The 27,982-nt window shown below is 39.1% G+C and overlaps 1 protein-coding gene across 1 annotated transcript in view; it reads left to right on the top strand.

Moving 5' to 3' along the window:
* Nucleotides 1-4,565: 4,565 nt before the first annotated feature.
* The window catches only part of EDA (ectodysplasin A), a 442,092-nt gene continuing 418,675 nt past the window's right edge, over nt 4,566-27,982 (top strand). Inside the window, 1 exon segment of the mRNA NM_001014770.2 lies at nt 4,566-5,172. Coding sequence (NP_001014770.1) covers nt 4,789-5,172 — 384 coding nt within the window. The 5' untranslated portion in view covers nt 4,566-4,788.

Consider the following 27,982-nt stretch of genomic DNA (forward strand, 5'->3'; position numbering starts at 1 on the left):
AGAGAGGATTCAAGGATAACTTCACAGTGTTTGACTTGAGCAGTGGGAGGATGGACTTGACATATGCTGAGATGCATAAGACCTAGGGATAAGCACATTTTGGGGGAGAAAAGTTTTGGGTTTGGTTATGTTGAGCTTAAGATGTCTACTAGAGAGAATCCCTGAGGGGCTCAATGGTTTAGCACCTGCCTTTGGCCCAGGGCGTGATCCTAGAGTCTCAGAATCGAGTCCCACATCGGGCTCCCTGCATGGAGCCTGCTTCTCCCTCTGCCTGTGTCTCTGCCTCTCTCTCTCCTCTGTATCTTTCATGAATAAATAAATGAAATCTTTAAAAAAAGATGTCTACTAGACATCCAAGTGAAGATGGAGAGGAGGAAGTCGGATACATGATACATGAATCAAGGGTTCAGGAGAAGGTGATGGGAATATAAGGGTCCCATCTCAACTTTTTGAATGCAAAAAGAAGGGGGCAGGCATTTGGCAAGGGCAAAGCACATAGATGCTTTTCTGCATTTTTATATGTTTTTGAGTACTGTTATATAGTTTCCCTCTCATTTCCTTTTGGTGGAAGTCTCTTGTATAGCAGGGATGAACATTTAGTGTGCATTTATTATGTGCCAGACACTTTGACATACAGCATCTCATTTAAGCACAGCTATCTCACAAAACATATGCTGTCATCTACATTTTACATATGAGAAAACTAAGGCTCTGTAAGACAGGCAAAAATTATCTGTCCTAAATCACACAGCTGGTAAATGAATATGCTGAGATTTAAACCAAGATCCACGTTGTAAGCCCATGTCCCCCCTTACTTTCTATCTGCTTATCATCAGGTGGGTCAGAGGGTCAACTCTGTGATTTCTATGTCAATGATTTGTTCTGTAGATTATCCAGAGGTAAGAGGTATTTAAAACCAGCCCTTGGCCAACTCCTTATGATATTCTGCCAGAGGCTGTCAACTTGTTTTGAATGTTTATTATTCAGGCATTGTCAACTATATCATTTTATTATTAGGCCCAGACAAAACTAGGAAGGTAAACTTGATGGGACAAAAAGCCAGTGAAGTATTATAAACCAATTATATTTGAATTTATAGGTTATTTACTTTTCTAGATTACCCACAACTCCAACAGTAAGTAGTACAAAAAAGGAGGATAATTACACAATTGTCATTTGGTTCAATTTCCTTTATATCTATCCATAATGTGTTACACAGTAGGTGCTTCATAAGGGGTACTGGCAGGCCTCCCTTGGCCCACTTCCTTTTTTTGAATTCTAGGTAACCTAGTTTACCATACCAGACTTGATGCCCCATTAATTTGATAAACAATACTGGTGCCTATATGTAATGGGTGCTGTGCTAGTTCCTGGGAGTACCCAAGTGGAAAGGGTGTGATTCTTTTTTTAAAAAATATTTTATTTATTTATTCATGAGACACAAAGAGAGAGAGAGACAGAGACAGAGACAGAGACATAGGCAGAGGGAGAAACAGGCTCCAGGCAGGGAGCCCGATGTGGGACTTGATCCCAGGGACTCCAGGATCATGCCCCATGCTGAAGGCAGGCGTTAAACTGCTGAGCCACCCCAGCGTCCCAAGGGTGTGGTTCTTACCATCAGGGAGCTCATAGTTTATTGATGAGAAAGCATGTGAAAAAAGAAAACTACAATGTGGTAAGTGATATCATTGAGACATGCTCAGGGTACTACTGTTAAAGCATAAAAAAAGTCTGCTTTGAGTGAGTTGTAGGTCTTCACCAGAGAGAACGTGTGATTTGATTCTTGAGGAAGTTATCAGGTGTTCAAGGTGGAAGCATTCAGGCAAAGAAATCAGTTTGTCCAAAGACACAGATGTGTGAGAAGTGTCAATGAATTTAATTTTGTGGGAGTATAGGTTTCTTGTCAGATGGTGAGAGATGAAGTTGGAAAGGCAGATTATGGATTATGATAAGGAGCTGATATTTTGTCTTCTGGAATTCATGGGGCCAGACAGGTAAGGTAATATGTGATAAGGGCAGTAATGGACACTGGAGGAAAGAGGTAGGGATGACTGTGTGGAACTGGATTGTTTGCACTTGTTTCGGTTCTAGTTGACTGTAGCCATATGGGAATGTGGGTTCAGTGTTAGCAGGTTTTTTTATTTTTCTTTTAGAGATACAAGCAGGAAATCTGATTTTTTTATGTGAAACGTCCTAATTTCTAAATGCTGGTAATTAATTTTTTTATTCAAAGTTTTAGCCAATACTGCACCAGACACATCTGTTTGTTGGATGTGGCCTGTAGGCTGTCAATTTGAGACCTATGCTGTAGGAGCTGGGGTATTTATGAAAGCATAGAAGTGAACTGAAGTAACACTTCAAAACACTTTTCAAAAATAACCATGCATATCCCTCACTGGATGGCTCCATTTCAACATACCTACTGCATATGAAGACACATGTTCTTTCTCTGGGGAACCAAAAAGGGATTCTAGGTCAAAGTGACTTGCAGGTCTTCTGAGGGCAATGGTGCAACCCAGGATCTCAGTCTGGCTGTTAAAAGCCTGGTAGAAGAGGGTAAGCTGAGACCAGTAAGGCCTGCGACAACCACTACCAGGAGATGGCCATTACTTGTTTCCTTTTCACTTTAAGGAAATCAGGGGTAGTCTCTTTGAATTGTATATACAACCAAATCAACATAGCCAGCAATAACACAGACAAAACATGTTATAGCTGTTCAAGTCCAAACTCCTCATTTTGCAGTTGGAGAAACTAATGTTTCTGGCCAAAAAGTCACTGGCCAAAAAAACGTGAGTTGCTCAGAGTGACCCGGCAAACCAGTGGTAGGGTCAGGCCTACTGATTCCTATACTTAACATTCTTTCTAATAAGCTTATGCTGTGATAATTAAGGTAAATCAGCTCCATAGTTCCCCTAGCACCAGGAATTTCTAGACAGAACAAGCAGGACTTGAAATTAGCTTAGCTGGTAAGTGCCCTTTTAAATCTTCTCATGGGCATGGTGATGATATTCTTTGCAAACTTTATACTTCATGGTTAAGGACCAATGAGGGGACAAATAGATCTTTCTGAAGCACTGAGGTCATTCACAAAGTATCCGGAAGAAAAGTTGGCTGTGGCTAATATATGTAAGGTTTATGACTCCTGTGCTTTTTGGACTGACCTTTCCAGTGCATGTTTTGCTTTTGCTTCACAGTTTCTTTTCTATATCTCCCTATTCTTCTTCTTTCCCATCAGCCTAGGTCTCAGGCCTACCCTTGACAAGTCAATTAAACTGCTAATTATTTATAGCATGGGAATAGGAGTACATAGTGACCAAGAAGCACACATATTTCCCCTGCTATGGTCATTTAGCTCTCTATAATCTCAGACTAGTAACTCTTGTTGATTGTGACTCAACTAATCCTTTCCATACTTCATTTCAGGGTCTATTGTTCTGACATTTGTCTTTTTATTTTTTTTTGGTTTTTGCTCTGAAACTTTTTCTCATTGGTTCAGCTGTGGAAGATGCTGCAGTTGCAGCAGTGTACATCTGGAACAGTTGGCTGACTTGTTGAACTTCCCCCAGGGACTACTCCAGGGAGAGGAGGGGAGGGGAGAGGTGGAGAGGCCAGAACAGTTGCCTACAAACAGAGATGCCAATATTGCCTGGCCGGTTCTGTGGACCACCCTTGTAAAAATGCACCTCACCTGGCCCTCAATATCCCCATTTATTCATTGAAGGCACATATTCTCTGCTGAAAACTGGTTGCAGAGGCAGGCGAGAAACTCCTCTGGCTGTGGATTATCTCATACAGCACTTTCTGCATTGTAAAGGGACCCACACATATTTGTTGAATTAATTAATAGATCAAGAAATCTCAGGAGACTGTTTGAACCTGCATGGGGCAACATCACCTCAGCTCCACCTGGCTTACCTGCACTTTTCGGCCACTTAGATTGAGGCTCGAGACTCACTCCAGGAGTGGGGCTGCCTCATTTCCACCCCAATCTCACTCCCTTTGGCTCCCAGGCTCCTGGGTTTCCTTTTTCCTTTGGCGCGCCACAGGATTGCAAACACTGCAGGCATGGTTTCATTCCAAACCAAGAACTGTTTTAATTAGTTTAACGTCTGTTAAACGCTTTGAAGATTGAAAGCAACAGATAAGTGCTGGATGATGTTATTAACAACTGCAGTTAATTGCAAACATTTCTATTAATTCTAGGTTCTGCCTCCTTTTCTTTGCTCCACTTTCTTTCCAAGGTTCCCAAATTCTCGGCCTCCCCCTTCTTCCCTCCTCCTGCCGGTTTGGACGGTAGGGGGTTAAATTGGGGCGGAGTCCAGGCATGAACGACAGCGGCGGTCACCAACTGGAACAGGCGCAAGCGGGAAGAACTGGGTGGGGCAGTCAGGCAGAGGCGAACCCCCACGCCCCCAGGCCCCGCCCAGTGGCTGGAGGCCCAGGGTGGAATGGCAGGGGGCGGAGCGCCAAGGGCTGGCCGGCCGGTGGTTGGGCGTTCGGGCAGCCGCCCGGGGGATGGGGCGGGGTCGGCTTGGGCCACCTCCTTCATTCTCCCCTCAGGCCGAGCCGCCCCTCTCCCCCGTGCCTCCTCCTCCCTTTCCCACCCCTCAGAGTGGAGCTGCACATGCGGCAGCTCCCTGCTCCGTTCCGCCCAGCCTCCGTTGCTTTGGAACGGGTCCCTGCAGCCCCTAACCGATGGCAGGGCAGTAGCTGCCTGTCAGGGGTCCTGAACGGCTGAGGCAGACGCGGCGGCTCCAGGGCCTCAGAGAGTGGGTGTCTCCGGAGGCCATGGGCTACCCAGAGGTAGAGCGCCGGGAACCTCTGCCCACAGCAGCGCCGCGGGAGCGGGGGAGCCAGGGCTGCGGCTGTCGCGGGGCCCCTGCCCAGGCGGGTGAAGGGAACAGCTGCCGACTCTTCCTGGGTTTCTTTGGCCTCTCGCTGGCCCTCCACCTGCTGACGTTGTGCTGCTACCTAGAGTTGCGCTCCGAGTTGCGGCGGGAACGGGGAGCCGAGTCCCGCCTTGGCCCCGGCACCCCTGGCACCCTGAACAGCCCCGGTGGCCTCGACCCTGACGGTCCCATCACTCGCGACTCCGGGCAGCCATCACCTCAGCAGCAGCCGCTGGAAGCAGAAGAAACCGCACTCCCCCCACACTCCCGGGACGGGCACCAGGTGAGTCACCTAGTAGGGGCGGTGGCGGTGGCGGCGGCGGAGGCCCCCTTCCCTTGTGGGCAGGGCGGGAGCCCTCCCCCACAGGGCCCTGGGGAGGACTCTGCCACCTCCAGCCAAGTTGCAGGGCCGGACCGGGGAGGAGGCAGGCGAGCCGGGGAGAGGTTGCCCCGGGGCAGGTTGCCCTCGGTCCTGGTCTAGTTCCCCCAGACTCTCTCAGGACCCCTGGACTTGGGAACCCTGGCAGGCGCCCGCCGCCCCCGGCTACCAGCTGCCTTGGGGAAAGTTGGCGGCTCTCCCGGCCGCGGAGGTGCGGACGCTGCCCCTCCGGAGGACTAACGGCAGCAGCTTAGCCCTTCTACTCCTGGTGAGATTCTCTGCCCGCGGTGCTTGTTTTTTCGTGTCCAGAGCTGATGCCAGCACAAGCAGGCTCTCCTTTGGAGTTGGAGCGGTAAACGGCTGTAGTAACTGCTCCACAGTTGAAACAACTTTTAATCGTATATTTAGCGCGGGTCCTTGTACGCTGACCACAACGTGGGCTTGGTCACACTTACCTGCAATTTGAGACTGATTGTCCTCAGTGTTCTAGTGAGGATCAGCGCCCCGGTGGAATTCTGGTAGAAGTATGCCGTCTTGCTAGACAACTTTTGAACAGCAATTTAAAAAATCTATGAAAATAAAACTCACCCTTTGCATGCCGGTTCTGACTCTTGGGGGTGGGGGTGTGAATAGGGTAAGTGTGAAGTCTCTTCACTACTGCTAGTTCCAGAAAAAGAATCCACTGATGGTATAATGAATTACTCAAGAGTAATCTTTCAAGAGCAGTTTTTGTTTTGTTTTGCAGTCTTTATAGTTGGCAAACTATTAGCTTTGGTGATTGTCTTCCACTTTTTCAGCTCTTTATTCAACTAACTTTAGTGCACTTAAAATACGTATTCTCTTAACTGCCCTATTTTGTCGTGAAATTTAAAAGAGGCAAGTGTAAGAGAATCTTTTTGAGGTGGTTAGAGAATAATAGTGAATTTGTTCCTTTTGGGGAAGAGGGCAAGTTGTGCCAATAAGTTTCTTGAAATGAGGGACCCCGGATTTCTATATTTACTACCACATTCAGAGTCATTGTCATACTCTGTAAACATCATTTCTGCTCTTTGACTACCCATCCAAAGCTGGCATCACATTCATGACGAAACTGTAATGTTGGGACTGACATATATTCTACATTGTGCATTGTAAAATTACCCTGAGCCTAAAAATGTCTTGCTAGCACACTCCAACATACTTATATAACAGCTTATCAAAGAAGAGAATCAGTAGACATGCTTCTCATACTTGAAACTTTAAACACTGTAGCTAAATGATAATTAACTAGGATTCTGGCTCCCTTTATCTATCCACCCCCACCCCCACAGTGCCCAGTAGAAATACTTAACAGCTGAACATTGATATTCTGTGAAAAGATGAAGTAATTGAACTTCCTTAGTCAAATGGTAGCCAACCCTTTTCAGTATTTAGGATGGACAGACCTATGTTTATAGACTAAGGATTATAGCAGGACAGCTGCACTCTTCTGTGGTGGTATGGGGCTCTCACTGGTCTACAGTGGCATTTAGTTGCCTATTGTTTGCATGGCACTTCAAATAGTTCTGTCTAGATTTACATACAGCTCCTCATTTTCTGTCCTTTACTTCTGTTTTAATCTTTTTTGAGCAGTCACGACAAGCAAACTGGCTCTTTAGATTTGCTGGCATCAATTGGAGTCAGACACTTTTACAATTGTAAGGGGCCATATGAGTCCATTTTGTTTGATCTCCTTGGATAGCACATAGGTCCTGAGGGAGGGGAATGATTTATCCAAGGTCATTTACAGCTATGGTCAAGGGTAGATAGGAAGTTGGCCTCTTGACTCCCAGTTCAAGAAAGTTCATTTGTTCCCCTATAGCAGGCAACTCCTGGAACTTTTGGGAGAAAGTGGGATGGAGCTCCGTAGTACAATTCTTACAATGTACAGGGCTCAGGTTTGCGTCAATTTCTTTTATTCTACCTGTATTTTGGCCAGACTAAGTTTAACATGTATCTTTACTCTTCCTCACTGTTACTTTCAGGAGAATTGAAGTACACTTTCAAGGAATTTTAGCCCAGATTCAAATTATGTTTCTCTTGAGAATATTAGTTTTACTATACCCACTCTCCCCACCCCCAAAAGTTTGGCTATTAGACTTAAATTGATATGGCTAGATCTTGGGTAAAATTTCTAGTGCCCTGGTGCACCCTCTGCTGGCTTTGCAGGGACATTTAATTGCAGTATCTGCTGACAGTCAAGATTCGAAGTTGTGCTGACAGATTCTGATTCATAAACAAGGAAGTAAACAGCCTTGTGGGATTTGGCCACGTAGGTCATATTTTTATATTTTAGTTTTTCAACACAAACAGCTGCAGTTACAGCAACTCTTAGATGGAGAGGAAGAAAGATAAAAATATACACCCTTCAGTGGGCAGAATATTCAGGTTTCTCACCAGTTTGTTTGCAAGGAATAAAGACAAACTGGTGAGAATAAATTGCAGAAAGATCTCATGAGACCAAGTGGGCAAAGCAGAGTCAGTTCATTATATAAGGCTATACAAACCTATCCGTGTTTATGAGATGATGGGCTCAGTTACAACTCAAGAAAGGGATCTAGAGATCACTGAAGAGTGTCACTTGTATCCCTCAATTTAAAAACATTTAAAACAAGGTACAGAAAGAAATTAGGGCAGTCAGGATACATAGCAGAAAGATCAGCAAAGTTCTCCAGGGGAATTGTTAGAAAAGCCTCCCCAGTAGGGACGTTGTTAATGATAAAAAGTGAGAGGGTCACCTCAGATCTTTTGGAATCATAACTGTCTCCTTCAGCTGGAGTAGCCAAGGAGTACCTGTAGATTAATCTGGCAACTCGTTAGAGATGATACGAAGATCATCAACTTCTGATTTGGACAGTACACAATTTGATTGTTAAAGTAAAAAATAAAAGTCACTGTTGATCATTCTATAAAGAAATTAGCCCAGTTGTGTTTATGGTCCTCAAAGCCAATAATATGGTAGACATCAGCAGGATGGATGTTGAAAATAATGACAAAACAAAACCCTTATCTTTTCCACGTAAAAGACCAAGAGTAGATTTGCATCCATAATCATATAGAAAATTCTGGTTGCTGCTCCTCAAGAAAAACCTAACAGCTGATAAAAGCCCTTAGAAACCCAATTAAATTGATCAAAAGTATAGAGAGATTTTCTAGTTTTTTTCCCCTGTCTGGAGAGAGAGAGAGGTTAAAGGAAGGATATGATCAAAGTCTACAAAACCATGAGAGAGATGAATAAGGTTAATATATTAGTATAATTTAACAATTTAGCTCAATAAATAGCCTGACTCAGCCCGACACTATGTTAGGTATTAGATATCTTTTAATGCTTAAAAGATTCTTTTGGAAGAGAGGCAAGTAAAGGTAGTATCTCATTCAAATGATTGCCTAAGAGATAATCTAAATTGGAATTCTAAGATTTAGGAAGAGTTTAGGAAAATAGAAATGGGTAGATTAATGAGAATTTATTTGAGACTGTTGGGGATATTTGGAAAATGTTCCTAATTATTTGAGGTGATGACCTAGAAATCAACTTTTTTTTCACAAAACATCTCTTGGTTTAAACTATAGATAGAACATTAGTATATACTGATTTTACATTGCTTGTTAAGGCTGGTTGATCAAGAAAATGACTAGGAGTCATTAAATCAATAATTTTTTTTTTAGAGGAATGGGATCCAGATGAAACAGCCTTCTATAGGGTTTAAATCTAGTGTTTTCAGTTTGACATTGAAGGCTTTTGATCGACTGGCTCCATTATACCTATCGCATTTTCTCTCTCACTAATTCTACTCCTGCAACGCACCCACCATATCCTGTCTTGGGATCATTCTATAGTTATTATTGCTGTTTTTCGTTTAATAACTCTTGTGTCTTTATATAGAACTCCTCAGAAATCTGCCTTCTTTTTTTTTTTGTCTTGTTCCACAGTACTAATTCAATGCTAGTTATAGTAAGGGACTTAAATACAAGCCTGCTTTCCTTAAGTCTTGCTAAGCCTGTGTCAGCTATGCTTAGGTGAGTAAATTGTTCCACTAGCAACGTTTCACTGGTTTCTAGAGTTATTAGAAAGTGAAATAGAGAGGAGCCCTAACCACATTACCTTTAAAATGATGTAAAAAAGCTTTCTGTAATACATAATTTGATGTTTTGTTTTATTTTGTATCTAAGTCTCATCTCGTTCTCAGATTTTGTGAAAAAATAATCTATAATTTATCTGTAAATACCTTACAGGGAAGATCTCTTTATAATAGAGAAGCCATTAAATACCCAAGAACATTACCAAGAAAACCGTTTGCCTTGCTTGTTAGGGTGGCCCTCATAGAGGACCGACTTTATATCTGTTGTACTTAGTTGTTCATCCTCCCCCCTCACTTTTCTTTTTTTTTTTTTTTTTTAAATTTTTATTTATTCATGATAGTTACAGAGAGAGAGAGAGGCAGAGACACAGGCAGAGGGAGAAGCAGGCTCCATGCACCGGGAGCCCGATGTGGGATTCGATCCCGGGTCTCCAGGATCACGCCCTGGGCCAAAGGCAGGCGCCAAGCCGCTGCGCCACCCAGGGATCCCCCCCCCTCACTTTTCTATTGAAGTATTGCATACATACAGAAGAGGTGACAAATCTTTTTTTTTTTTTGGTGACAAATCTTAATTGTGCAATTTGATGAATTATTACACAGTGAACACACTAATGTTACCAGAACCCAGGTCAAGAAGTAGAACTAGCCAGGTGCCTGGGTGGCTCAGGTCATGATCTCCAAGTCCTGGGATGGAGTCCCATGTCAGGCTCCAGGTTCAGTGGGGAGTCTGCTTCTCCCTCTCCCTCTGCCTCTCCCCCTGCTCATGCGCACTCTTTCTCTGTATCTCTCTGTCTCAAATGAATAAATACAATATTTTTTAGAATTTAAAGAAGGAAATAGAACTAGCATCTCATAATCCCCACATTATGCTCCATTCTTATCACTGTACCTTCTCCCTCCAAAGTTAATAATTATCTTGACTTTTAACATCATAGGTTAGTTCTACCTATTTTGAAACTGATATAAATTAGTGTATATTTTGTAGGGGGTCTGGTTGTTTTTCTCAACACTGTGTTTGTGATATCCATCATGTTGCATGAAGCTATAGTGTTTTATTTTTATTTTTGTATATTATTCCCTTGTTTGAATATACTACAGTTTATTCATTTTATTGATAATGACTATTTGGATTGTTTCTTGTTTGGGTTATAATAAATAATGCTATGAATATTATGCATATCTTTTGCTTATATGTATTTGAATTTTTTTAAAGATTTTATTTATTCATGAGAGACAGAGAGAGAGAGAGAGAGAGAGAGAGGGGCAGAGACATAGGCAGAGGGAGAAGCAGGCTCCATGCAGAGAGCCTGATGTGAGACTCTATCCTAGAACTCCGGGATCACACCCTGAGTCGAAGGCGGACATTCAACTGCAAAGCCACCCAGGTGTCCCTGTATTTGAATTTCTGTTGGGTATATACCTAGGATTAGAATTTTTGGGTTGTAGGGAATGCATAGTTTCAAATTTATTGATAATGATAGTTTTTCTAAGTGATTATACCAATTTACATTCTACCAGCAGTATATGAGAATTCAAGTTGTTCCACATTCTTGTTAATACTTGTTATTATCATTCTTTTAAATTATAGCAAATCTAGTGGGTGGGCTTGTAATACTATCTCATTGTAATTTTAATTGACATTTCTCAGAAGACTAATGAAGTTGTACTTTTACACATGTTTATTTATTTGGATAGCTTCTTCTATGAAGTACCTATACAAGTATTTTGCTCATTTAAAAAAATTGAGTTATTGTCTTTCTCCTATAGGTTTGTAGGAATTCTTTATATACTCTGGCTATGAACCATTTTTTGTACTTTTTATGTTGTAAACCCTTCCCAAATCTCTTTTTAGTATTCTTTGAGGAACAGACCTTTTAAATTTTAATGTATCTAGTTTTTCAGTATTTTCCTTTATGACTAGTGTTTTTTTATGTTTCATTTAAGAAGTATTTTCCTATCTTGAGATCATGTAGATATTCTTCCATGCTTTCTTCTAGAAGCTTTATGTTTTTGGCATTCACATTTAGATCTACAGTCCATCTAGAATTGATTTATGTGTATGGTGAGATATTAGGGGCCAAGCTTTATCTTCTATGTATAGACACTCAACTGATCCAGGCCATTTATTATAAGGAATGTCTTTTTTCTTCACTTCTTTAGTGTCACCTTTGTCATAAATTGTCTGCATATGTGTGAGATTGTTTCTGAACTGTTTGTTCTGTTCTATTAGTCTATTTGTCATTGTAACAATACCATAGCCTTAATTACTGGACTTTTTAATAAGCTCTTGATATCTGGTAAAGCAAGTCCTTCCACCTTGTTTCTCTTCTTTAAAAGTATCTTGGATGTTCTTGGCCCTTGGCATTTCTCTATGTATTTTAGAACCAGCTCGTCATATTTCACAAAAAGAATAATTTTAAAGGGAGTGATGTCAGCAGGATAGATTAGGAAGTCCTGAACCCTCCTCCTTTCCCCCCAACACACTCATTTAGCAATGATTCAAGGAAAAATTCCCTTTGTGAGAAATTAAGGGACTAATTCAAAGAATTCTATAACTGGGGTGAACATGAAACCAGACTCACTGATGCTAGCAGGGAGATTTGGGACACCCTATCACCGGCTCAGCACCATATGATAAGAGACCTTCTAGCATCCAACTTCTTCCAGAGGGGGCAAGGGGTTGGTTCACATGTCTAGCACTCCCAAGTTTTCAGAGGACCTACTTCTGTTTTGCCAGTCTTGAAACTCTGAGAGGCCTGCCTAGGAGAAAACAGAAACAGTGTCTTGGGCTGGTAGATATCCTAGATCATCCCTCCTGCTGAGCACAGAGCAAGAACAAAAAAATCCCAGCTGTCATTATTTCCTTGGGGAAGAAACGTTTATCTGTGCATCTGGTGCTCCAGGGCTGCCCAAAGCACTGGCATCTGACTTGTCAGTCTAGAAGTGGATGGATTTGACACAGTTTAGTTTCAGGGGAGAACAGAAATGATGGCTAGGACTGATAGATGCCATAGATCCTCTCACCCTGCTCATCACAGAGTGGGTAGATGAAACATTTCAGCTTTGAGCTTATTCCTGGAGATGGAAGAATTGATCTGTGGATTCAGTGCCACAACTTCTCCAGGGCTGCGCAAAGAACTGGCATCTGTATTGCCAGTCTTGGATCTCTGATGGGTCAGGCATAGTCCATTCTCTCTGGAGGAGAATGGAGATGGCAGTTTGGATTGGTAAATGCATAGCCACTCTACTCTACACAGAGTACATAGAAAAAAGCCACAGTCATTTGCTTATCTTTAGGGAGGGAGAGAATTGATAGAAGCCCCCAGAATTGCTGATTGGTGAAGGTCTTATATACAAGACCAATCCATGGAGCTTGGAAGAGGTGCTTTTTTGTGTGTAATGTATAGACACCAACACAGTCAAATGAAAATGAAAAATCAGCAAAGATGTTCCACACAAAGGAATACATTATATGTCCAGATACCCTAAAGAAACAGATCTGAGATTTGACAGAAAATTAAAAATGACTTATAAAGATGCTCACCAAGATCAAGAGAACAGTGCATAAATAGAGAATTCTAACAAAAGAGACTGAAAATAGAACCAAATAAAAATCATGGAGCTAAAGAACCCAGTAGTAAAACTGAAGAAATCATGAGCAGGATTCAGCAGCAGATTAGGTAGAGCAGAAGGATCAGTGGACTAAAATTGGTCTTTGGAAATAATTCAGTCAGTGGAAAAAGAAAAAGAAAAATAGTGAGAAAGCTTAAGGGACTTCTGGTATACCATCAAGCAGATCATTATAGATATTGGGGAGTCCCAGAAGGAGAAGAGAGAGAGAAAAGACCAGAAAGTTTATTCAAAGACATAATGGCTGAAAACTTTCCAAATCTGGGGAAGGAAATGAACAACAAAATTCAAGAAGCCCAGAGATTACTAAATAAATAAACCCAGAGAAGCCCACACCAAGACACATTATACTCAAATTGTAAAAAATCAATAATATAATTTTGGAAGCATCATCAAAAGAAAACCTATTTATCATATACAAGGGAACTCCCCACTAAAACTGTCAGTAACATTTAAGCAGAAATCTTTCAGGCCAGAAGGAAGTGGGATAATATATTCAAAGTGCTGAAGGGAAAAAAACTGCCAACCAAGAAGACAATACCTGTCAAAACCATTCTTAAAAATAAGAAGAGATTCAGACATTCATAGAAAGATTAAAAGCTGAGGAAAGTCATCATCACTAGACCTGACTTAAATGCTTCGGGAAATGTATTGCTTTGAAATGAAAGGATACTAAAGAGCTATGTGATAGCATAAGAAAGTATGAAACTTATTGGTAAAACTGAATATATAGACACCTATAGAATACTGTATTATGGTAATGGTAGAAGATAAGTCACTTTTATTTCTAGGGTAAAGGTTAAATGGCAAAAATATTAAAAATAACTGTTAAAAAATACACTATGAAAAAACTATGGATGTAAAATGTGACAAAAATAATTGTGTATGGAAAATAAGAGTTTTTAAAAGATTTTTAAATTATTTATTCATGAGAGACACACACAGAGAGAGAGAGAGGCAGAGACACAGGCAGAGGGAGGAGGCCCCATTCAGGGAGCCTGATGTGGGACTTGATCCCGGGATTCCAGGATCACGCCCTGGACCAAAGGCAGGCGCTAAACCACTGAGCCACCCAGGGATCCCCGAAAATAAGAGTTTTTATATGCAATTGAACTTAAGTTATCAGCTTAAAATAGACTTAGAAATTAAAAGATATCAACACAAAAACAAAATACAAAGGAAGACAGCAAGAGAGGAAATAAAGACAAAAGATTCTCAAGACTAACAGAAAACTGACAAAATGGCAATGGTAAACTCTTCCCTATCAATAATTATTTCAAACATAAATATACAAAACTCCTCCAATCAAAGTTATATAGTGGCCAAAAGGATAAAACCAAGACCCAGTCATGTTTTCTACAAAAACTCGCTTTAGATTCAAAGACACAGATAGACTCAATAAAATATAAAAATCATATGGTATTTGTCTTTTTCTGACTTTCTTCACTTAGTGTAATACTTTTTACCTCCATCCTTGTCATTGCAAATGATTTCACTCATATGTGGAATTTAAGAAATGAAACAAAGGAAAAAAAAAAAGTAAACCAAGAAACAAACTCTTAATTATAGATAACAAACTGATGGTTACCAGAAGGGAGGTGGGTGTGGGTGGGTTAAATAGGTGATGAGGATTAAGGAATGCACTTGTGATGAGCACTGGGTGATGTATGAAATTGTTGAATCACTATATTGTATACCTTAAAGTAGTATTGCACTGTATATTAACTACCTGGAATTTAAATAAAAACTTAAAGAATAGAAAAAGTTCATGCAAATGATAAACAGAGCAGAATTGGCTATAATTACATAAAAAGAAAAACTTTAAGTCAAAAACTATCAGAAGAGACAAGGAAGGACATATATTTATATATTGATATTTATATAATGATAAAATAGTCCATTCAGTAGGATGATATAATAGTTATATATGCACCAACATCAGAAAACCTAAATATATAACATAAACATTGACAGAACCAAAGGGTGGAATAGACAGCAATACAAAAATAGTAGGAAACATCAATGCTTCAGTTTCAATAATGGGTAGAACATCTAGACAGAAGAACAATAAGGAAACAGAGGACTTCAACAATAGTATAGATCAATTGGACCTAACAAACATGCAGAACATTCTACCCAATAGCAGTATAATATACATTCTTCAAAGGCACACATATCTTTCACCAGAAAAGATAACCTGTTAGGTCACAAAACAAGCCTTAACAAATTTAAGAAGATTGAAATCATACCATGTATCTTTTATGAACAGATTAGAATGAAACTAGAAATCAGTAGCAGAAAAAAAAACTGGAATATTGACAAATACGTGGAAATTAAACAACACATAAACAACCATTGGGTCTAAGAAGAAATAAGAAATTCGAAAATACCTCACGAAAAACAAAAACAAAAACACAACCTACCTAAACTTATAGGATGCAGCAAAAGTAGTACTAAGAGGGAAGTTAATAGCAATACATGCCTACACTGAAAAAGAAATCTCAAAAAGATGACCATACCTTTAAGGAGTTAGAAAAAGAACAAAATCCAAAATTAAAAGAAAGAAGGAAATAAAGATTAGAGCAGAAATAAAATAGAAGATAGAAAAAAGAGTTTTTTCAAAAAGATAAAAGTGACAACCCCTAGCTGGACTAAATGCAAGAAAAAAGATGACTCAAAATCAGAAATGAAAGGAGACATTACAACTGATGGCACAGAAATAAAAAAGGATCATAAGAGACTACTATGAACAATTATATGTCAACAAACTGGTAATCTGGAAGAAATGATAAATTTCTAGAATAGAACCTACCAAGACTAAATCATGAATTAGAAAGTTTGAACATAACCTGTAACTAGTATGGAGATTGAATCAGTAATCAAAAAGGTCATAACAAAGAAAAGACCAGGACCAGATGGCTCCACTAGTGAATTCTACCAAATATTTAAAGAATACATAATACCAGATTTTCTCAAACTCCTCCAAAAAATTGAAGAGGAGGATACTTCCAAAATTATTTTATGAGATTAGCATTACCCTGATACTGAAGCAAGGCAAAGACAACAAAAGGAAAGAAAACTACAGGCCAATATCCCTGATGAATATGAGATGCAAAAATCTTCAGCAAAATACTAGCAAACTGAATCCAACAGCACATTAAAAGGATCGTACACCATGGCCAAATGGGATTTATTCCTGGGATGTGGGGATGATTCAACATATAAAAATCAATTAATGTGATACATTAATAGAATAAAAGATGCAAATTACATCTCAATAGATGCATAAAATCATTTGACAAAATTCAACACAATTTTATTGTAAAAACTCAACAAAATAGAAATAGAAGTAAAATACCTTAGCATAATTAATATATGAAAAGCCCACACTTAACATCATACTCAATGGTGAAAAACTAAAACCTTTTCCTTTTAGATCTGGAACGAGGCAAGGATGTTCACTCTCACCATTTCTGTTCAACATAGTACTAGGAATCCTAGCTAGAGCAATTAGGCCAGAAAAAAGCCATTCAATTAGGAAGAAGTAATATTGTCCTTGTTTGCAGATGTCATGAATAAACAAATTCAGTAAAGTTGCAGGTTACCAAATCAACATACAAAAATCAGTTGCATTTCTTTTTTTTTTTTTTAATTTTTATTTATTTATGATAGTCACACAGAGAGAGAGAGAGAGGCAGAGACATAGGCAGAGGGAGAAGCAGGCTCCATGCACCAGGAGCCCGATGTGGGATTCGATCCCAGGTTTCCAGGATCGCGCCCTGGGCCAAAGGCAGGAACTAAACTGCTGAGCCACCCAGGGATCCCCTCAGTTGCATTTCTATAACTAAAAATGAACTATCTGAAAAGGAATAAAGAAAATAACCACAGTTACAATAGCACTCTGGAAAACAGTATGGAGGTTCCTCACAAAGTTAAAAATAGAGCTACTCTACAACCTAGCAATAGCACTACTGGGTATTTACCCCAAAGATACAAATGTAGTGATCTGAAGGAGCACCTGCAGCCCAATGTTTATAGTGACAGTGTCTACAATAGCCAAACTATGGAAAGAGGCCAGATGTCCATTAACAGATGAATGGATAAAGAAGGTGTGGTACACAACACACAGTGGAATACTGCACAACCATCAAAAATGAAATCTTGCATTTCCAATGATGTGGTTGGAACTAGAGGATATTATGCTAAGTGAAATAAGTCAGAGAAAGATAATTATATGATTTTACTCATATGTGCAATTTTTTTTCATATGTGCAATTTAAGAAACAAAACAAGATCATAGGGGTAGAGAGGAAAAAATAAGAGATCAGAAGGGAGATGAACCATAAGAGACTTGATCATAGGAAACTAAGAGTCCCTGGAGGGGAGAGGGTGGAGGAATTAAGGAGGGCATGTGATGTAATGAGCATTGGGTGGTATTATATAAGATTGATGAAGCACTGACCTCTACCTCTGAAACCAATAATATATTAGGTTAATTAATTGAATTTAAATAAAAAATTTAAAAATTACATAACTGAAGTAATAAGTGGAAAAATTCAGAAAAAAATGGGCTAAGGACTTGAATAGACATTTCTCCAATACATACATGAAAAATGTTCAATATCAATAATTATCTGGGAAATGCAAATCAAAACCACAATGAGGTATTACCTCACACCACCAGATAATAACCATGATTATCAAAAAGAATATAGGGGGGATCCCTGGGTGGCGCAGCGGTTTGGCGCCTGCCTTTGGCCCAGGGCACAATCCTGGAGACCTGGGATTGAATCCCACGTCGGGTTCCTGGTGCATGGAGCCTGCTTCTCCCTCTGCCTGTGTCTCTGCCTCTCTCTCTCTCTCTGTGTGACTATCATACATTAAAAAAAAAGAATATAGGGAAAAATCAGAACCTTTGTATGATGTTGGTGAGCATGTAAAGTGGAGCGGCCACTATAGAAAACAGAATGGAAGTTTCTTAAAAATAGAACTACTACATGATCCAAATTCTGGGTTTTTATCTGGAAGAATTGAAATCAGGATCTTGAAGAGATGTTTGTACTACCATGTTCATTGCAGCATTATTTACAATAGCCAAGATGTGGGAACAATCTATCCATCAATACATAAGTAGAGAAAGAAAATGTGTGTGTGTATGTATGTATGTACATATGTATATGATAGAATACAATTCAGCCTTTACAAAGAGGGAAAATCTGCAATATGTGACAACATGGATGAACCTTGAGTGAAATAAGCCAGTCACATAAAGACAAATACTGCATGATTCCACTTATATGAGGCTTAAGAAAATAGAATCATAGAATCAAGGAGTAGAATGATGCCTGTCTAGGGCTGGGGCTTGGTAGTGGTGGTAAATGTGGAGTTACTAACCAATGGGCATTAAGTTTCATTTAAGCAAAAGATGTTCTAGAGATCATCTGTACAACACTGTACCTATAATCAACAATGTTTGGTATGCTTAACATTTCATTAAGAGGGTAGATCTCGGGATCCCTGGGTGGCGCAGCGGTTTGGCGCCTGCCTTTGGCCCAGGCCGCGATCCTGGAGACCCGGGATCGAGTCCCACATCGGGCTCCTGGTGCATGGAGCCTGCTTCTCCCTCTCCCTCTGCCTATGTCTCTGCCTCTCTCTCTCTTTCTCTCTCTCTCTCTCTCTCTCTGTGACTATCATAAAAATAAAAAAAACAAAAACAAGAGGGTAGATCTCATATTATTATTTTTACTACAATAAAATAAAATTAAGGGAAAAAACCCTCCTGACATTTTAATTTTGATTGCATTAATCTAAAAATCGGTTTAGGGGGAACATATTTTTATAATATTGAGTCTTCAAATCCACAGAGATGCCACCTTTCAGGGCATCCCACATCCAGCGACTGACAATTAGGAAGTATAAAGGCTTGCCCCTCCCAGCTAAATCCAGAAAACTTTGAAGGACCATACCAGCTCCAGAGCTCCCTATGAGTTTGCCTAGGGCCTTTGGGGATTGCTTTTTTCTGTTCTCTTGCACATATGTTGAACCTCCCCAAAATTAGGAAATAAAAGTCCTGCATAGGGCAGCCCGGGTGGCTCAGCGGTTTAGCGCCGCCTTCAGCCCAGGGCCTGATCCCACAGACCTGGGATCGAGTCCCACGTCAGGCTCCCTGCACGGAGCCTGCTTCTCCCTCTGCCTGTGCCTCCGCCTCTCTCTCTGTGTCTCTATGAATGAATAAATAAATAAAAATCTTTAAAAATTAAAAAAAAAATAAAAGTCCTGCATAGTAATTTATGTCTTCCAGTCGTCTGCTTCACAGGAAAACCAACCTGGGACCATATTTATTTTATTTATTTATTCATGAGAGACAGAGAGAGGCAGAGGCACAGGCAGAGGGAGAAGCAAGCTCCATGCAAGGAACCCGATGTGAGACTCGCTACCGGGTCTCCAGGATCAGGCCCTGGGCTGAGGGCGGCGCTAAACTGCTGAGCCACCAGGGCTGCCCCATTGAGGGTCTTTGTATCTATATACATGACTGAGATTAGCATGTAATTTTCCTTTCATACAAGGTTTGGATAAGGTTACAATGTTCTTATAAAATTACTGAAAGTGTTTTTTAAAAAATTTTTTGTCTATAAGAGTTTATATAATATTAGTAATATTTCTCCCTTCAATGTTTGGTAGAATTGGTGAAACACCAGGGCCTGGAATTTTGGGGGGAAAGGAGAGATTTTAAACTCTAGATTTGATAACTTAATAGCTATAAGATTTTCAGATTTTGCTTTTACTTATGTCAGTTTAAATAAGTTTTATGTCCTAAGAATTTGTTTACTTCAGTAAAATTTTAAGTTTAGTCACATGAAGAGTTTCATGATATCCTATCTGTTTAATGGTGGTAAAATATATGTAACATAAAGTTTACCATTAAGCCATTTTTAAAAAAAGATTTTATGTATTTATTCATGAGAGAGAGAGAGAGAGAGAGAGAGAGAGAGGCAGAGATACAGGCAGAGGGAGAAGCAGGCTCCCTGCAAGGCGCCCGATGTGAGACTCAATCACGGATCCTGGGATCAGGCCCAGAGCTGAAAGCAGATGCTCAACTGCTGAGCCACCCAGGCATCCCCCATTATAGCCATTTTTAACTGTACATGTACATGAAGTACATTCACAACATTGTGTATCCATCACCACAATTTTCAGAACTCTTTCATCCTTCCAAACAGAGACTCTGTACACATTAAACAATAACTCCCTATTCCCCTTCTCCCAGTCCCTGGGAACCTCTATTCTACTTTTTTTTCCCCCTCTTCTAATTTGCATATTCTAGGTACCCCATATGAGTCAAATCATACAATATTTATTTCTTTGTTTTCAATAGTTATTTTATGTCTTATTTTACTTAGCATAAGGTTTTCAGGATTCATTGATGTCACATTTATCAGAATTTTACTCTATGGCTGAATAATATTTCTGTGTGTATATATACCATATTTTGTTTATCAATTCATTTGTGATGGACACGTGGGTTGTTTGTAATTTTTGGCTAATATGCATAATGTTTTGCTTTGAATGCTTTGAATATTGGTCTACAAGTTTCTTTTGCAGTCTCTGCTTTTTAATTCTTTTGTGTGGAATTGGCTGGATCTTATCTTAATTGTTTTAAGAACTGCCAAACTGTTTTCCACAGTGACAGTACCATTTTACATTATTTTCAGCAATCCACAAGAGTTCAAATTTCTCTACATTCTCACCAACACTTGTTATTTTCTATTTTTTAAAAATAACTATCCTAAAAAAATAAAATAACTATCTTAATGTGTATGAAATATTTTCTCGTATGGTTATTACTGCATATTAGTTTCAGGTGTAGGATTTAGTGATTGGCCCCTTCATACACCAGGTGCTCATCACAAGTGCATTCCTTAATCCACTCACCTATTTAACCCATCATCTCACCCATCTCCCTTCTAGTAACCATTATTCTCCATAGTTAAGGGTCTGTTTCTTGGTTTTCCTTTTTCCACTTCCTATGTTCATTTTTTTTTGTTTTTTAATTCCACAGATGAGTGAAATCATATGATATTTGTCTTTCTCTGACTTATTTCTCTTAGCATAATATTCTAGCTTTATGGACATCATTGTAAATGGCAAAATTTCATTCTTTTTAAATTTATGGCTGAGTAATATTCCATTGTATATTTTTTTTTTTATTTTTATTTATGATAGGCACACAGTGAGAGAGAGAGAGGCAGAGACACAGGCAGAGGGAGAAGCAGGCTCCATGCACCGGGAGCCCAATGTGGGATTCGATCCCGGGTCTCCAGGATCGTGCCCTGGGCCAAAGGCAGGTGCCAAACTGCTGCGCCACCCAGGGATCCCTATTCCATTGTATATTATACCATCTCTTCTTTGTCCATTCATCAGTCAATGGACATCCAGACTCTTCCTTAATTTGGCTATTGTTGATAATGCTATTATAAATGTTCCGGTGCATGTATCCCTTTGAATTAGTATTTTTTTATTCTTTGGGTAAACACCTAGTAATACAGTTGCTGGATCATAGGGTAGTTCTTTTTAAAAGTATTTTATTTATTTATTCATGAGAGAGAGAGAGAGAGTCAGAGACACAGGCAGAGGGAGAAGCAGGCTCCATGCAGGGAGCCTGAAGTGGGACAATTTAAAACCCAGGTAATTTACATAGTTATAAAGTATGTGTATGCTTCTATCATTTTATGACATGAAAACTTTTGTAACCACCATTGCCATCAACATACAGAACTATTTTATCACCACAAAACTATCCCTTGTGCTACCCCTTATATTCACCTATCTTCTCCCCATCGTTTCGAACCCCTAGCAATGAATCTTTTCTCCATATCTACAATTTTGTCATTTTGAAAATAGTACATAAATGGAATCGTATAGTATGTAATATTTTGAGATTGCACTTTTTTCTCAGTAGAATGCCCTTGAGATTCACCCTACTTGTTACATTTGTTAACAGTTTATGTAGTATAGTGTGTTTAAATTATTGGCTTCTAATCTGTATGATCTGTAGTTTGGTCCCCTTTTCATTTCAATATTATTAGTGTGCACTCTTTTGGTTAGTCTTACCAGAGATTTATCAATTTTATTAGTTGATCTACACTATGGATTGTTTGTTTTCTATTTCATTAATTTCTGTTATCTTTTAAATTTTTGAATTTCTATTTTTTTGGCTTTATTTTGCTTAAAAAGATATATAGTTGAGAAATAAAATCTTTAAAAAATTTTTTAAATTAAAAAGAAAATAATGATTTCAGTATTTGAGTGAAAGAGCATACACAAGCAGAGGGGAAGGGCAGGGGGAGAAGAAGCAGAATCCCTGATGAGCAGTGATTTTTTTTTTCCCCGCCCCCCTCCCCCAATGTGAGGCTGGATCCAAGGATCCTGAGCTGAGATCATGACCTGAGCTGAAGGCACTTGCTTAATTGGCTGACCTACCCAGGTGCCCCAATCATTCTTTTTCTTCTTTATTTTTTAAGAGATTTTTATTTATTTGTCAGAGGGAGAGAGTGTACAAGCACAAGCAGGGGAATTGGCAGGCAGAGGGAGAAGCACGGTCCCCACTGGACAAGGATCTCCATGTGGGACTCGATCCCAGAAACCTGGGATCATGATCTGAATTGAATGCAGACATTTAACTGACTGAGCCACCCAGGCATCCCCGTTCTTCTTTTTAAAATGTGCATTTAAAAAATATTTTATTTATTTATTCATGAGAAACACAGAGGATAGGGAGAGAGGCAGAGCCACAGGCAGAGGGAGAAGCAGGCTCCATGCAGGGAGCCCCACGCGGGGCTCAATCCCTGGTCTTCAGGATCATGCCGTGGGCTGAAGGCGGCGCTAAACCGCTGAGCCACCGGGGCTGCCCATAAAATGTGCATTTTAGAGTACAAATTTCCTTCTTGCAGGTCACATAAATTTTAATATGGTATGATTTTATTCAATACAAAGAATATTTTCTATTTTTCATCATGGCTTCTTCTTTAGTCATTTTAAGTGTATGCATTAATTTTCAAACATAATTTTCTAGTTATCTTTTTGTTATTTTTAGCTTAATTCCACTGTGGATATTGAATATCTCTATATGATTTAAAGTATTTGTTATTAATGGTGACTTTATGGCCCAGCATGTAGTCAGTTTTTATAAATGCTCTGTGTACTTGAAAGAATATATATCCTATAGTGTAGTGCTATTTATTTACCAAACAGGTGAAATTGTATTCTTCAAATAATTTTTGCCCTCTCTGATTTTGTTTACTCTTCTATCAGTTGCTGAGATATTTGTGGGAAAAATCTCTCATGATAACCATGTATTTATCCCTCTCTTTTTTTAGTTCTGATAATTTTTGATTCACATATTTTGAGATTATGTTATTAGGTGAATAAAATTTAGAACTGTTATATCATCCCTTTGAATGCAACCATTTATTATGAAATAGCCCTCTTTTTTTTTTTTTTTTTTTTTTTTATGATAGTCACAGAGAGAGAGAGAGAGGCAGAGACATAGGTAGAGGGAGAAGCAGGCTCTATGCACCGGGAGCCCGACGTGGGATTCGATCCCGGGTCTCCAGGATCGCGCCCTGGGCCAAAGGCAGGCACCAAACCGCTGCGCCACCCAGGGATCCCGAAATAGCCCTCTTTATAGTAATGCTTTTTACCTTAATGTCTATATGGTTTGATGTTAATATTGCTACTTTATTTGGACACCTTTTGCATGATATAATCTTCCATCTTTTAAAGTTTTAACCTTTCTATATGTTTTAAATATATCTCTCATACAAAGACATAGTTTTCTTTTTAAATTTAGTCTATGCAATTGGCACATTTAATCAGTTTTAAATTAATTCTATATTTGGATCTAAATATGCCATCATATTATTTGTATTCTATTTTTACCCTTTATTCATCATTTCTTCCTTTCTTCCCAAGTTTCAGTTTGGGATAATTTCCTTCTACTCTAATAACACTCTTTAACATTCACTTTAGTGTATATCTGCTGCTGATAATTTTTTTCAGTTTCTGTTTGTCTGAAAATACGTTTTTTTTTTTGTATTTTCACTTTTGTCATTTCACATTTAAAGTGAATGTGATTCACTTTAAAATTTATTTATTTTTAAAGTTTTATTTATTTTTAAAGATTTATTTATTTTTAGAGAGTGAGTACGTGAGTGGGGGGGTAGGGGGAGTGGGCAGAGGCAGAGGGGAGAGAGAGAGAAACGGACTCCACACTGAGAACAGAGCCTGATGTGGGACTTGATCTCATGATCCTGAGATCCGTAATCAAGAGTCAGACACTCAACTTAGTGAGCCACCCAAGCTCCCCTCACCTTTATTTTTGAAGTACATTTTTTACTGGATATAGAATTATAGCTTAGTTATTTTTCTTTCAAAATTTTGAAGATATATCAATGATGAAAGCTCTCCATTATTTCTGTTGGGAAATCAGCTGAAATTTTTATATTTGTTTTTTTGACTTACTGATTTTGAGGTTCTCTTTAATCTTTGTATTTTATTTGGTTTGGGCTTTTAAAATTTTTATTTTAATTCCAGTTAGGTAACATACAATGTTATATTAGTTTCCGGTGTACAATATAATGGTTTCACAAATTCATATAATACCCAGTGCTCATTGCTACTATGCACTACAGTGTACTCCTTAATCCCCATCACCTATTTAACCCATTCCCCCCACCATCATCCCCTGGTAACTCTCAGTTTCTTCTTGTTTGTTTTGGTTCTTAAATTCCACATATGAGTGAAATCATAAGGTATTTGTCTTTCTTTGACTGACTTGTGTCATTGCGGATGGCAAGATTTCATTCTTCTTTGTGGCTGAATAAGGTTCCATTACATATGTACTATATACATACTTTATATATACATATATATATACATATACAGTTATATACATATATTCCATTATAAACATATTTACAGAAACATATCACTTCTCCTTTATCCATTCATCAATCGGTGGACACTTGGGGATGCTTCCATAATTTGCTATTGTAAATAATGGTGTGATAAATATAGCGATGCATGTATCCCTTTGAATTATTGGATTTTTATTCTTTGGTTAAATACCAAGTAGTGTGTTTGCTGGATTGTAGGGTAGTTCTACTTTTAAGTTATTGAGGAACCTCTATAATGTTTTCCAGAGTGGCTACACCAGTTTGCATTCCCACCAACAGTGCATGAGTGTTCCTATTTCTCTACATCCTCACTAACACCTCTTGTTTCTTGTGTTGTTGATTTTAGCCATTCTAATAGGTGTGAGGTGATACCTCATTGTAGTTTTTATTTGCATTACCCTGATGGTAAGTAATGATGAACAGTTTTTCATTTCTCTATTGGCCATCTGTATGTCTTCATTGGAAAGATGTTTGTTCATGTCTTCTGCCCATTTTTTAATTGGATCATTGGGTTTTTTGGTGTTGAATTAAGTTCTTTGTATATTTTTGATACTATCTCTTCACCAGATATGTTATTTGCAGGTATCTTCTCCCATTCTGCAGGTTGCCTTTTAGTTTTGCTATTTGTTTTCTTCACTATGCAGGAGCTTTTTATTTTGATGTAGTCCCAATAGTTTATTTTTGCTTTTATTTCTCTTATCTCAGGAGACATATCTACAAAGGAGTTCCTATGGCCAACATCAAAGAAGTTACTATCTCTGTTTTCTTCTAGGATTTTCATGATTTCACTTCTCACGTTTAGGTCTTTAATCCATATTGATCCATCTATTTTTGTGTATGGTGTAAGAACGTGGTCCAGTTTCATTCTTTTGCATGTTGCTGTCCAGTTTTCCCAGCACTGTTTTTTTTAAAGATTTTATTTATTCTTGAGAGACCGAGAGATCCAGAGAGAGGCAGAGACACAGGCAGAGGGAGAAGCAGGCTCCATGCAGGGAGCCCGACATGGGACTCGATCCCGGGTCTCCAGGATCATGCCCTGGGCTGAAGGTGGCACCAAACTGCTGTGCCACCGGGGCTGCCTCTCAGCACTGTTTTTTGATGAGAATATTTTTTTCCCATTGGATATCATCTCCTACTTTGTCAAAGTTTAATTGACCATATAATTGTGAGTTTATTTCTGGGTTTTCTATTCTGTTCCATTGATTTATGTGTCTATTTTTGTGCCAGTACTATCCTATTTTGATTACTACTGCTTTGTGTTATAATTCAAAGTCTGGAATTGGATACCTCTACCTTTGCTTTGCTTTTTCAAAATTGCTTTGGCTATTCAGGGTCTTTGGTGGTTCCATAAAAAGTTTAGCATTGTTTGTTCTAGCTCTGTGAAAAATGCTGTTGGTATTTGACACAGATTACATTGAATGTGTAGATGGCTTTGGGTAGTATAGACATTTTTTTTTAAATTTTTATTTATGTATGATAGTCACAGAGAGAGAGAGAGAGGCAGAGACATAGGCAGAGGGAGAAGCAGGCTCCATGCACCGGGAGCCCGATATGGGATTCGATCCCGGGTCTCCAGGATCACGCCCTGGGCCAAAGGCAGGCGCCAAACCGCTGCGCCATCCAGGGATCCCAGTATAGACATTTTAATATTTGTTGTTCCAGTCCATGAACATGGAATGTCTTTCCACTTTGTGTCTTTTTCAATTTCTTTCATCAGTGTTTTATAGTTTTCAGAGTACAGGTCTTTTACCTCTTTCATTATATTTATTCCTAGGCATCTTATGGTTTATGGTGCAATTATAGATGGGATTGATCTCTCAATATCTCTTTTTGTTTCCTCATTATTGGCATATAGAAATGTAACAGATTTCTGTACATTGATTTCATATCCTATGACTTTACTGAATTCGTTTATGAGGTCTAGCAGGTTTTTTTTGGTGGAGTGTTTTAGGTTTTCTGTATATATTATCATGTCATCTGAAAATAGTGAAAGCTTTACTTCTTTCTTGCCAATTTGTCTTTTATTTTTGTTGTCTTACGGCTGTGACTAAGACTTCCAGTACTATGTTATAGAAAAGTGGTGAGAGTGGACATTTTTCTTTTGTTTCTGACTTTAGGGGAAAAGCTGTCAGCTCATCCCAAAGATTTTTGGATCCTTGCATTTTCACTTTCATTTGTTTTTATGTACCTTTTTTTTTTTTTGAGAGAGAGAGAGAGAGAGAGCAAGCGCTCATGAGTTGGGCGGGGAGGGGCAGATGGAGAGAGAAAGACAATCTTAAGCAGGCTCTATGCCCAACATGAACCCAACATGGGGCTTGATATTATGACCCTGAGATCATGACCTGAGCCAAAATCAAGAGTCCATCATTTAACCAGCTGAGCCCCCCAGGCGCCTCTCTATATGCTTTTTTTACTTCTTGTTTTATTTCCTGGTTAACCTATTCATTTTTTTAGTAGCATGTTATTTAACCTCCATTTATGTGTGGTCTTTTTTTTAATTTTTTTATTTTTATTTATGATAGTCACACACAGAGAGAGAGGCAAAGACACAGGCAGAGGGAGAAGCAGGCTCCACGCACCGGAGCCCGACGTGGGACTCGATCCCAGGTCTCCAGGATCGCGCCCTGGGCCAAAGGCAGGCGCCAAACCGCTGCGCCACCCAGGGATCCCCTTATGTGTGGTCTTTTCAGGATTTTTCTTGTTTGGTTTCCAGTATCAACATTGTGGTCAGAAGATATACATCTTCTTCAATTTGTTGAGGGTTGTTCTGTGACTTAATACGTGATTTATTCTGGAGACTGTTCCATGTGCACTTGAAAAGAATGTGTATTCTTCTTTTTTAGGATGGAATGTTATGAATATATCCGTTAAATCCATCTGGTCCAGTGTATCATTCAAAACCACTGTTTCCTTGTTAATTTTCTGTGTTGATGATCTGTTCATTGATGTCAGAGAGGTGTTAAAGTCCCCTATTATTTTTTTTTAATATTTTATTTCTTTATTCATGAGAGACAGAGAGGCAGAGGTAGAGGC

This window comes from Canis lupus, chromosome X (assembly GCF_011100685.1).
Source record: "Canis lupus familiaris isolate Mischka breed German Shepherd chromosome X, alternate assembly UU_Cfam_GSD_1.0, whole genome shotgun sequence".
Taxonomy (NCBI): Eukaryota; Metazoa; Chordata; class Mammalia; order Carnivora; family Canidae; genus Canis; species Canis lupus.